Raw genomic sequence first — 13,589 nt, 5'->3', positions numbered from 1 at the left:
GCAGAAACTAACAATTTTCCGTACAAACATTAAAACTTATGTCATTTGTAAAATTATAAGGTACTGAAAGAAAAATGTCCCGTTAAGACAATAAAATGCAATGATATAATCAGTAAATCATAAATCTTACTGAAGAATTTATTTCTACAATTCGTTAGTAATTCTATTTAACATAGAGTAATATCGCTATAAGCAGTGATTATCTCGAAGAAAGCATAATTAATCGTATATATAATATCTTAAAAATATATAAGATCTTCTAAAACTCTAATGCGATCTTCCACTAACTTTATCTATAATCGCTTGAGTTAGAACTCTCCCAGCAAGATCTTTAGCTATATTAGTTAACTGGTCTCCAAAATTAGGCTTTTTACTGACAGGAGGAGGAGGAGGCTGATATCCTTGGGGATATCCTTGTGGATAACCTTGCTGATATCCTTGTGGGTACCCTTGAGGATAGTTTCCTTGAGGTGGATATGCCTGTGGGTAACCTTGATTATATCCAGGATAGTAGTTACCATATGGGTTAGTCTGACTAGGATATCCAGACTGTGATGGGTATCCAGATTGTGAAGGATATCCTGACTGTGAAGGATATCCAGAATTGCTTCGACTAGCTTGACTAGGATATCCAGGATACGCGGCATTCACCGAATTGGCATTTACCCTTTTAACACTTTCTTCGTTCGTCCTGGAGCTGCTAGGGTAACCGGAGCTCGCTGGATATCCTCCGGAACTGGAAGGATAACCGCTCGATCCTGATGGATATCCCGAACTACGCGATGGGTAACCAGATCCTGATGGGTATCCCGAAGAACTTCTCGAAGGGTAACCAGACTCCGAAGGGTAACCGGAAGAGCTTCTCGAAGGATATCCGGATCCTGATGGATAACCAGACGAGCTTCTTGAAGGATATCCAGATTCAGAGGGATAACCAGAACTGCTTCTCGATGGGTAACCGGATGAACTTCCTGATTCAGACGGGTATCCCGAACTTCTTGAAGGATAACCTACAGAGCTATAAGGATAACCTGACGAACCACTGGATGGATAATTAGAGTTCGAAGGATAACCAGAGTTACTTGGATAACCGGACGATCTGGTTGGGCTTTCGGATTTTGGTTGGCTGACAGAGAATGAATCGGAATTTTTGGAAGAATCAGAGCTAGGATATCCGCTTCCAGATGGATATCCCGATTGCGATCCCTTTGTCGACTGAACGTCAGACGCAGAAGAGTCCACGTCGCTGGCGCTTTCTCGTCTTCTGACTATCTTGTTGTCACTATCGAACTCTGCGAACAATTCGGTATCTATCTCCTAATTTTTTAGAAATATTCTCTTCCGGTTTGTGCCCCATGCCATGCCGAGTCCAACTTAATTGTTATCACACTTCTGTGTTGCACAAGCAGCCTTGCTGACACAGTCAATATCGCTGCCAATGCCCGAGCAACTGTACTATTTGAATTAGTATGTTATTAAGCTAACTATAATGTAAATGTATTTTAATATCGTATGTGTGATTGAATTATTTTTGTATCTTGATTATTTGTTTCTTGTTACTGTTTGAAAGCTAGGCTATGCAACGAGTAATTCAGTCATGCAATTTTATGTGTTTGTTTTTCTGTTTGTTAAAAGTGTTGACGGCTGTAAGTGTGCTATTGCAATAAACGATTCACATAGATATGTCTCGGCTTTCTAAATGCGTGGAGTATTTTAAACAATTACATAATCTTATTTATAATTCATTTTATTCGCATCTAATTGTTGTATTGTTTTATAAAGAAAATACATTTCTGGAACTATTCAAATTAAGGGCACCCATAATATGCTGAAGAATTACATATATTTATTACATTTGTTTGTTACATGGGAAAATGTTTCAAATGCTTGTTAAGTACTACACATTTAATAGAACTATATGTCATAACAACGTAATAAAAATGTATCGCACAACCGTAACATGGCACTATAATGAAAGAAACCACAGTCATTCGTAAGATAATAAGACACCTACAAAACTGGAGATAATATAAAATTAAAATAGTTCATCATCATAATTTATGTCATTGAATAAAAGATTAAATATCAGAGAATCCAGAGTAAATATTTTAAAGATAAGTACTTCTTTATCGACAAGATATCTCGTATATCGACACTAGATTTAAAAAATGGCACAATTTGAATATTTTCTTTATATAAATATGGTATGTCTTACGATATAACTGCAGCTTCTTCTAGTGTAGAAAGTAAGGCGCGGTCCTAAAGCGAAAACTAAACGTGAGGTAAGTTATAAATTGACAATGAACTCCATTTAACCAAAAAATCTCCAAATTCGGTTTCCCTGATCATCTACAGAGGTATGGGTATCGTAATAGCCATTACCACTTTGCTGAGTACGGCTCCTAGGAGTAGTTACACCATAACGATCATTCCCGAACAAACGGTTAAAAATAGAACCACTTCCAATAGTGTTTCTGGATCCCGAGTTACCGCTGACTCTTCCACCGTATCCACTGGGAGAAGATCTCGGTGGTGGAGTAGGTGGGGTTGGTCTAATCTTTCCTGGTCTTGGTGTTGGATACACTGTCACATTGAAGAGTGGTAGTCAAAAGCTATATCGTATTTAAAAGTTAACTAAATTCGACATACACAATATATAAGCCGTTAGTTAATGTTAGAAATAACGATTATTGCGTACCAATGTTATGATGAAGTTATCTCCTTAAACATGCATTCTAATAATTGTTAATTCGTTTACACTTTGTACTTCCACTCTTCAATTTTGGGCATCAATTTATTTTTTGACAAGTAAAAATATGAATTGCCTGAGTTAACTCTTAAGCCTTTAATGGATATTAATAAACCTGTAGCTATAATTAGATGAAATAAAAATAAGTAAATGTTTTAGATAATGTGTGTATAATAATATAAAAGTAAATTAAATCGAAGTAAAAATTAGAATAGAAGTAGATATCTTAAAAGTAGCTGGAAATCATAGTTTCTTTTGAACAAAAGCGCAATATAAAAACATCGTAAAAAAAATGCTGAAAGAAACGCTGATAAAAGTAAAATGACTATCCGCCAGCTAAGAACTGTGACCTACAAAGTACTTCTACGTCGCACGCTGAAGTAGATAAGAGGTGTCAGAGTTCGACACGATAACGAGATCAGTCGGTGTTTGCTACGTCTTCGAGAAATTAATCCTAAAGCCTGTTCCCAGCCGACTGCAGCTTAATGAGAGCAGATGACAGGTAGTTGTAGTAAATCTATGAATTTGATAGAAATCGTATTATTTTTATTCCGATTCAACGAGTTCGCACAATAGCCACTGGTTTCATATATTCGTCAATATAGAAATAATTGTATACGTATTATAAATATACATCAATGCAGATATATCGATTTTATTAACGCTAAGAGAAATTATTTTTCGGACGGCAAAAATATCAAAAATTCTCAACGAAAACGTTCTCAGTACCTAATTATGTGCACTGTTTAAAAAAGGAAGATAAAACATTCATGTGACGATAGTTTGTTCGTTTAAAGAGAAGTGAATAATTTTGTTCGTCGATCATACTCAGAATATCAGGTACCAAATTAATCGACTCATTGCGATCAGCGTGCTTGAGGAATTGGTCAACTTACGTGTGCTTGATGACATATCATTCTTGTTTTTAATTTATCGCTGGAAGCATACATTTTGACAAACTCTAAATTAATCTGTACATCAAAAGAAAAAAATAGGTCATCAAATTCTGAGGTAGAGCACGAGTAAAAAGAGTGCATCAAATGGAAGAACTTTCACCTCAAACAGCGTGACTTTAATCAGTCAAATGCATTTTCAGCACTCAACATGTTTAAAAATCTTATTCTCTATGGAAAATGTAATTATAATTTCTGCGTCTCCATTAATCATATATGCATTACAAAAAGAACGATCGCTGGGCTGCCTGAAAGACACGTTGGAAGGCACATAATGCATCATAGTAAAATATCAAATGGTAACTACAATTTTAAGAATGAATCTTTTATAAAGATAGAAAAACGTTGAGCAAAAAAGAAAAATAATATAGAGATAATATCTTAAACAATAATTCCTTAAAGCATCTTATAATTTCGTAAAACATTTTGTAATTTTTATATAAATTTCTCTTTTTCGAATATTATTCTAAAAGAACCAACAGAAAGTAATGAAATAACATAACATTACTACAATCTGTTATTGAATCTTCTAAAGATATTAATTTACCATAATGTATTTTTAAATGATGGAAATGTAAAAAATAAATTAGTAGCAAGAAAGAGACAGATAAACAGAGAGAGAGAGAGAGGAAGAATATATATTGAATTTACTAACTTCAACATAAAAATATCCAGAAATTATACACGGTACACGCTAAAAAAAATTTCCCTAAGTCTATTGGACGAAAGTAGTGAAGGTACTTATAATCTCTTTCCATAATTACTTGTACATATTATAAATATATACAATTCCACTAACATTTCTCTATAATTATATATATATAATTTAATATTGATCAGACAAACAAAAGTTTGCCGTCCAAGATTCATTTATTATTCAACCACATCGAATAAAGCATTAACAGACACTTAGAACCCAATGCGCATGTAATCATGATAATCTATTCACCAATACCATGATAAGACCTGCTGAATAGATAATCATTAAGGACGGAGACTGCATGATGGCGTTATTTCTTCGATAACCAGAATGCACATTATTGTGGTACATACGATTCTGATTAGGATAATTCGCATTGGGATAATTTGCATTGGGATAATTCGCATTAGGATAATTCTGGTATCCGGGATATTGTTGAGGATATCCTGGAGGCGCTGGATAAGCAGGTTGTCCTGGATAAGTAGGATAATTGGATTGACTAGGTTGTCTAGCGGGATAGGCCTGTCCAGGCACTGGCATTCTGTTGTGCGTTGGATACGGCGGATATCCTAAATCTTGCCGATTTCCTTGGTTCGAGGAGGGATAAGGCGGATATCCGCTGTTAGAACCGCTGTTAGAAGCGCTGTTACTGGGATATGCTGGATAACCCAAATTGCTGCCAGAATTCACTTGATGGTATCCTCCTGCTGGATCAGCAGGAGCCGGGGGTGCATTAGCATTCGCATATGGGTTCGAATTGCTAGCGCTGTTGCTGGTCTTATCGTGATTCTCGTCGTTGTTGGTTCGCTGTCCGTTTACGTAAGAAACACCCGCCGAATCGTATCCTGAAAAGATCGTTCTCTTCTACGTCGTATTTTATCTTTAGGGTATTCCTCAATTATAATCAAGGAATTTTAAAAATCAATAGGAACATCAGACAGAAAGAAACGAATATTGTCAAAATATTATAGGAGTTTCATACTAAAAACGGGAGACACCTTGGTTACGACTACGTGAACGCATTCCGACTAAAAACGTTTCGCTAGAAAATTGGAGATTTTTAGAGTGACTCGCTTTAACGGAGTTAGTCGAACGAAGGTGCTATGTGAGAATTCTGAAAATTGTGCTGCGTTATTTTCATCCTCTGTTACGTATGCAAAGATAATTGGAAAACGTTAGAAGCGAACGTTAAAAAGATCCATGCTACATGCTGAAGCAATGCTGCGTTGAAACCATCGTAGAGAAAGTTAAAAATATGTCGTACTTCATAATATTCGTTTGTACAAATAATTAACTTCATTATTAGACAATGAAAATTGAATATGATTATACAATGAATAGTTTCAAACGTTATTTTATTTTTGTGGAACGAAGAAATTTTAACGCAAATGCATAAACCATGCGTTCGAAATCAATTTCGCTAGCAACTAGAATAATACACTTTTTCTTTCATTCTTCGACAAGATAAGTTAAAAGTTTATACATTCGAGAGCAATTTCTTCAAAATCTTATAACGCTACGTGAGTATACGCGCATCTATACGTTTGCGTGTAGGAAAAGACGATAATGGAAAGGTCGTGTTCGAAAAAGTTAAGAAGAGTAAAAAATCTGCCATACAGGTTCTTGGGGTTCACCACCTTACGTTACATCCCGCTCTACACTTACCAATATGTCGAAAAATTACGGAAATTCTATGTTTTTAAATGCCATTTTATTTCGAGAACTTTAATTCCATTTCATTAGAAATGGATTTTATCGAACTGTTGCACTTACATTTAAGATATTTCATATCTTAAACTATAATATACAATAAAAGATCTTCTTATAAAGGCGTATTGTCAAAAAGATAAATACTATGAATCAACTAGACTTGTAAGATAAAGTAAATTTGAATAACGAAGATTCGTATGGAACATTACGTATGATATTTAAGAGCAAGAACACCGGAAGTTTTAATGAATCCAACACGCGTGACTGTAATTTGTACTAGAAACGATTCACGGACTTATACGTTAATAAAGAACGATGTAAATCAGGTTTAGTTTTGCTTCAAAATTAGTTTCAAAATCTAGTTTCAAAATTGTAAAGCTGAGATATTTAAAATTATCAAATGAATAAAACTCGATGGAATATTCCAACCAATTAAAAAGTTATAAATTTCAACAAAGAAATAATTCGATTCATTTTATAAAAATATGCATATATGAAAAATAGGGGAAAAAGCCTGGTATAAAGCTTTGTTTTTACCGCAATGGAGAGAGGATTACAACAGCTTAAAGTTCCATTAGCAAATATAGAATGAAATTATTCCATAATTCTTATATAATATCGTATTACAAGTAAAAGCGTTCTTTAATTAATATATCTTAATGAACTATAAATTAATAAATCGCATACAATAATACACGATTAATTGCATATATTTGATAATTTCAACAAAGTTCATAAAGTTTTAGATAAAATGTAATATTGGCAATCCATTTAAATCATATGCAACAATTTTTGCCAATATTGTATTCCTCTCTCATCGGCGTGATTCAATTTCATACATTTTGCTCGTTGTACCTCTGGCATGCGCTTAAGTTTTCATGCTAATCAACAAGCGTGTACGCATAATCAATCACAGTAGTAGCGAATAAAGAATGAAATAATTTAAACACTCACCAACTGCTGTTGATTTTTTCACGCACGTCGGTGCATCATTTTCGGTTTTGCAGTATTCATTTTCCCCGCATATAGTACTTGCGCAACTAGCACCTACAAATAAGAGAGATTAAATATTTATTTTAAATCCCTCGCATTTTCAGTTCACGATCAGTCGCATTGATAATATGGATGATATTTAAACGATAATAGGAAACAGCGATCAAAATGATAAATATAGTTCTCCTTAAAAAAAAAAGCAAACAACGAGATCGATAACGATGCATTTAGGTTCATCGGATATGCGTTTCGAATATGATAGTATTGAAGTTAGAAACGTGGCTAACTGTATAATAATTATGAAGTTTGATAAACGCGATTAACCGGTGTAATTTATTTTGAATTCATTGAAATATTCAAGTACTATTTATTAGTATTATCGATCATAAAGCGAACAATTTCGTATGCGATTGGTCAGTAACTTACATACAATAGATTAAAATTTAATGAGCTTGTAATTGATTGAAGAGTAATGGAGCTATCGATAATTTATGCACCGAAAGGGGTTGAAACGTTCGCGTTACACACATTCTAATTCAAAACACAACAGGCTATATTTGATTAGTAACATATTCCAAACACGCTTCTATGCATGAATCATTATTATATCCTAAATTCTCTACACTTTAATTTCCATTGATACGACGACAAGTATTCATTACTGTGTATTCGCGTAATACGTAATTCGAAATAATTGTGCAGTATTCGTTACACGACTTCATTAATTGATAGGAATATCGATACGTTAATATCTTCATTTCGAAAATGCTGTATCAATACAGGATATAGCATTCGCGAATCAAAAATTGCATTAAAATGAGTTCCGTTCGATAAGAAACGTAATCGAATTAAAATCATCGATTATCATTTATGCAAAGTTAACAAGAACCGCCGTCATCAACCCCGATTCAATCGTGCAGAATTTTATTCCTCTTCCCATTTTCCCTGTCCCGTCCATTCCTCACCGAGATGAGACAGGAAAACTATATTTATGGATAGGTCAACAACATTCTTACCGCCTGGATGAGCTTTTGCACAAGTCGGATAACGACCGCAGTTATCTCGTTGGTAGATTGAACAAGGATCCTCGGCCATCACGCAGACCTCATCCCTCCTGCAACCGATGTCCTTGCATGTCCTTCCATACTCTGCAAACCAGAGAGTAACCCCTCCGTGAGTTCTCGTTTAGTGGCGAAAGTTCCAGTAATATACCATGATCTCGCAATTGGATATGGTTCGTTAAAAGTTCACTCGAAGAAAGGGACGTGTTATAAATGGAATTTATACCGGAGACTCTGATACTCCTGATCAAATGGCTCGTACGGAAGCTTTAATTTCGGGTCGCGCGAAAAGTGCACGTAAACGATGCGTACTTCGCCTAGAAGTACCACCGTTATATATTCACAGGATTGTGGGTTTATACTGTAGCATAAGAAAATATACTTCTGGAACTTTTTGATGCCATCAGCGTTCCTAAATTATACACGATAGGTCTACGAAGTTTCAGAACTGATTTTATTTTTAAGTACTATTTAAACCATCTAGAGATTTTAGCAAACTAATTAGCAACACATCTGAGTATGATGCATGCGATGTTTTATCTATGTAATCAGTACAGTATAAACATTTATGGAAATTTATATTTTCGAGGATGCACTTGACACTGAAGAAATGAAACTTAAATGTTCGATGTGATGTATATTTATGTAACCATAAAATATTTACTATAGACAGATCATCTGATAGAGTCTGGTCGTAAAGCACAGTCCTTCAGATTGTTTTATACTGATATATCACTAATGACATTAATGTAGTTGCCAGTAATTATTTGTTGCATAGATAGCTGTTAAAACTTGTTTTAAGGACATACACGCCTAGATGCCCGGCCATGTAACGTGGAACTATTAAACAGAGTAAGTATATTTACATTTAAGTGACTTTAACTCAATATCTCACATCCTATGCAGAGTTCCACTAAAACTTCAAATAGAAACTGAGCAACTGAGTAACTGAAGCTGCTGTTTAGTGAATAAAATATAACTTGATAACTAACTAAATATATATAATCGGTCAATTCTGTCATTTCTTTATATCAGCGTCCTTGACCGCAATTAATAATTGTGTGATTACGTATTCAAAGTACATGGTCTTGGTATTGTATTACTTTTTATATTTAGCTTCAACTGTTAAGCTTTGCTGGTTGAAAATTAAGTCTTGACTTAAGCCTTGACTGTTAACAATTGCTGAATTGCAAATGAGCGATTAGGTTCTAAAAATTTATATTAAATATTTTCGAATAATAACGAATAATAATAATAACAAAGCAATATAAGAGGACATTATTCCAGACTGTAACTGTAATAAACAAATCGAAATGTAAATTAAGTAGAAATTTTGGAATTCTTTTCTCGCAACCTGAATCAATATTCACAAGAGCATAAGTGTCTTTGCCAATTTCGTTTGACGTGATGAAAAAGCTCATATATCAGCATTTAGTAAATACTACAGGAAACGTTTCTTGCAGTGAAAATACAACTTCCAGCGCACATTTACCTGGCGTTATCCAACCGAGCCTTGCATCGGTGTAACGCTGCTAATCGTAATTCTATTCAAGCACCACAGCGTCATCCCCATATAACCCCATCGATTCTCAATTATCCAGCAGCAAGGGAAGGAGAAAGAGGATAGAAAAGGAGAGAGAGAGAAAGAGAGAAGCAGCTGCCGAGTTAACGCCCAGCTTGGTATTATCCACCTCTGCCTACGTGTTGGGAAGATACGAAGAAATGGAATAAAAGGATGGGCAGCTAGAAAGAGAATATTAAAACTAGGCTAATGATCCTCTCTCTAATTGTCCTTAAACGTTTGTCATATCCAAGAATAAAAGGGAGAACGAAAGAATCGTAGAAACAATAGAGGTATTATATATATAGGCTGCAAAATAATTCTCAAGCAATGCATGGTGTTATGTGATAAGACCGACAACTGTAATTATAAGGAATAGATCGAAATACGTTAATACAGGCGGCAAAATGATTCTCGAAGTGATACACGGTGTTATGTGATAACCGTGGAAATAACGATAATTATGAAAAATAAATGGAGACGGAGTGAATAGCGTTCCAATTCGTCTTCCGTGAAAATGAAATGTACATATGCGGTTATAACAGTCACATTTTGCGTAAATATCAATTTAACAGTAGCAATTAAGGTCCGGTAATTAATTATATCAATTTGGTCAAGAGCATTGGGGCTCTGATCAAATAATGACATATTGGTGATAACGAGTACTCCTTATTTAATATATGTATTACGTTTAACGAAATAAACGTAGAAATAGAAATATATATGAATAAGATTACTTTTTTTATAATGGCATTGCAATAAATATATTAGGCATATATTTCAGAATATACTTTAAATAGCAAATCAATATTAACAAAAAAGTTTTAATCTCGGTATTTTTCTAGCCATTTAAGAGAACTCCATTTTCAACATTTCATTTAACTCGTAAAAAAGCTTCACAGAAAAATTAAGAGAGAAGTTTTGGAACAATTTAAAAATTACTCCAACCAGTTATAATAGTTATAACATCCCTTTTAACAGAAATGGTAATTTTTAACTTTAAAAGAATTTTTAACTTTATTCACTTTGGAAACTTGCTATTGGATAGTTAATGAATCGAAAATGTACCTATTAATCTTCTAATTATTCTATACATATATATTATTTAAGCCATTTGATCGAGTAGTAAGATTGTCAATTCAGCGGAAACAATTAATGAGATATCTTTGTTACTGAAACGAATTCGGATATATCTGGAAAAATTGTTTGTTTATTGGCATGGTTTTTCTCAAGATGCCTGTAATAAGCTTCTAAATAAGCTTGATTACGTAAAGCTTCTAACAGGAAATTATTCTTATGCGATAAGCAGGAATTGTGAAATATATTTCCAAGCCAACGTTAAAGTGTTATATTCTTGGAAAATCCAATACGGGGTCCTATATAATCCAATATAATTCCAATAATAAAACGAAAATTTGCTCGTATAAGTATTTTCAAAGATTGACCATTAATAAGAATATAAACATAAACAACTAGAAATAAATAGTTGAGTTTAGGATTCGAATATACATGTCATTAAATCTCTTGGTTCCTGTCACGGTTTCTTCTTCCTTATTTAACAAGATTACGAAGCGAAAAAGGACAAAGACGACGATTACGACGAAGGTCGATGTAATTACATTGGTCGAGTTAGAGATTAAAAACGATCATTTGTTTCCATTAAGCCCACTTAATCCAGATCAAACGAAACGATTGGCCATTGGCAATTGAATTGCAACACCATGATTTAAGCTGGCTTGTAATACCACAATTACAACAAATTAGCAATTTAAACAAGTACTGTAGAAATATACAAATTGAAATTTTAATCGATATTTTATTAATACGATATATTTTATGTACTATTTTATTCATTAAAGAAATTTATATATATCTAAATTAAGAAAAAGTTTTTTTAAATGGTCTACTTAAATTTATTAAATTTTTACTTACTAGTGTATGAGGCTGCATCGGGAACCGAAGTAATAAGTAAGAGTGTCCCCAGAAGAATACCCAGTATAGAACTGGACAACATTTTCTGTAATTAAAAAAATGTTCTATCAACCTAATTTTATACGTAGATTTAATTATTCTTTGGTCGTTTTAAATTATATTACTTTAAGCACTATAATAATAAAATTATTTGATAAAGGATTGATTAAAAATTAATACGTAATAATGCTATGTGTAATATTGTGTAATATTTTATGGAGTCTTTACACTATATATCGTCTGGGGATAGATAAACGTCACGCAACGTACAATGTATTTTCATGTCATCAGACGTACATTCAAGACAAGTACGTACTTACAAAATATCGAATATTTAATACTGACTTAATAAAGAAATGTAATTAGAGAAATTCGCATAACATTTATTCCAAATAAACTGCAATCATAATATAAATATCTCGTGGAATTTTGCAGAATTATAATAATATAACTATTCTCTCTACTTTTTTTATTATTTAAAGAACAATAAAAAAAAAAGTTTATAAAACCAGAAGACGTGCACAACATTAAAATTAGTAATGAACGCCAAAAGTATTTTATCAATGATTCTATTATAATTTTAAACGAAGTAATAGAAGATGTTTTGGATTTCTATTAAAATTCTATTAAACAAATATTAAATAAAGAATATTCACCAAGTAGTAAACATATCAAAGCTGACAATCGTCGTTTAATGTTAATTTTAGATCACAAAAGTGAATAACGAAAACAAAAGAATAATAGATTACAATTACAGCGATAATTATAGGCAACATACAACCTATTTCAAGCAGGTGTTCTATTCCTCACCTGTTCTTATCTCACTAGTCTCACTTTTTAACCTCACTCGTCATACCTATCCTTGTACTCCTTAGTATAGGAATACCTAACCTCAAATGCATCAAATGTACTACACGTACAAATGAAACACGTACTTCTCGAGTATGCATAACAATTGAATTAAATTCCCAACAATTCAAATCTTAACACTGGAAAACACATTGGTAACACTGAATTTGCAATCTTTTAATCCATTGACCTTGCCAAGCCATGGAGAAACCGTAAATTGCGTCGTTCGTTTCAACGTGGCACATCGTTCTACTGAGTTACTTACATCATATAATTAACGCGAAAATTCTTAAAAAGACACAAAGCAATAATGTTATATGAGAAAATGATGCAAACTTACCACAAAATCTCACTCACTATATGCACAAACGTCTACTCCAACGCGTAGTCAGTATAACACTGAACATTCGGTGAAATGCTGTATCGTTACTGATCTGATGTTGGCGTGAGTCGAACAAAGATGGACAACGACGTTACGCGCAAAAGACAAGGAGAGAGAGGAACTCCGAAAAGGAGACTGATATAGCACCAACGTGACGTAAAAGGAAATAGAATATGTTGAGCGTAAATAATCGCTTTAATGACCACGAGAAAGGTAAAAAAGATACGATCTTCAAAGCGAGAGGCTTCAATTCGCTTTCAAGAATAACTTTTAAACATGATGTTGAATGTATAACGAGAATTTCTATAATCATCACGGTACTTTGGAGATATTTATTTAAAATTTCTTAAATTCTGACTACCATTTTTGTCAAGTGATAAAATGTGAAACGGGTGCAAATTCCAGTAACGAGAAATTTCTGAACAATGTTGTTTGAATTTCAATTTAACAACCAAATAAGATATTGACAGAAAATTCGAGATAGAGGTTGAATCATGGAACTCGACATTGCAATTCTATGATGTCATTATCCAATTATGATGTTGGAACAGAGTTTTGCTAATCCAAGCCACGAACAAAAATATTTTTAATCCATTTCTTCCTTAATTTTTTTTCGTACTTTTATATCATTAATTCTATCTTCTGTTTAATAGCTTAATT

General features: G+C 33.3%; 1 protein-coding gene across 1 annotated transcript; it reads right to left on the bottom strand.

Moving 5' to 3' along the window:
• Positions 1-96: 96 nt before the first annotated feature.
• On the bottom strand, positions 97-12,663 carry LOC139993083 (uncharacterized). Its single transcript, XM_072014496.1, has 8 exons — positions 12,634-12,663; positions 11,660-11,744; positions 8,122-8,253; positions 7,067-7,159; positions 4,636-5,247; positions 2,317-2,583; positions 1,389-1,450; positions 97-1,317 (listed from the first exon to the last, which is right to left on the bottom strand). Exons 1-8 carry the CDS (start codon positions 12,646-12,648, stop codon positions 268-270), a joined length of 2,316 nt encoding a protein of 771 aa, XP_071870597.1. The 5' UTR covers positions 12,649-12,663; the 3' UTR covers positions 97-267.
• Between the last annotated feature and the right edge of the window lie 926 nt (positions 12,664-13,589).

Source organism: Bombus fervidus, chromosome 12 (genome assembly GCF_041682495.2).
Source record: "Bombus fervidus isolate BK054 chromosome 12, iyBomFerv1, whole genome shotgun sequence".
Lineage (NCBI taxonomy): Eukaryota > Metazoa > Arthropoda > Insecta > Hymenoptera > Apidae > Bombus > Bombus fervidus.
The sequence above is the reverse complement of the archived record's forward strand: the minus strand, read 5'-3'. Positions and strand labels throughout refer to the sequence as shown.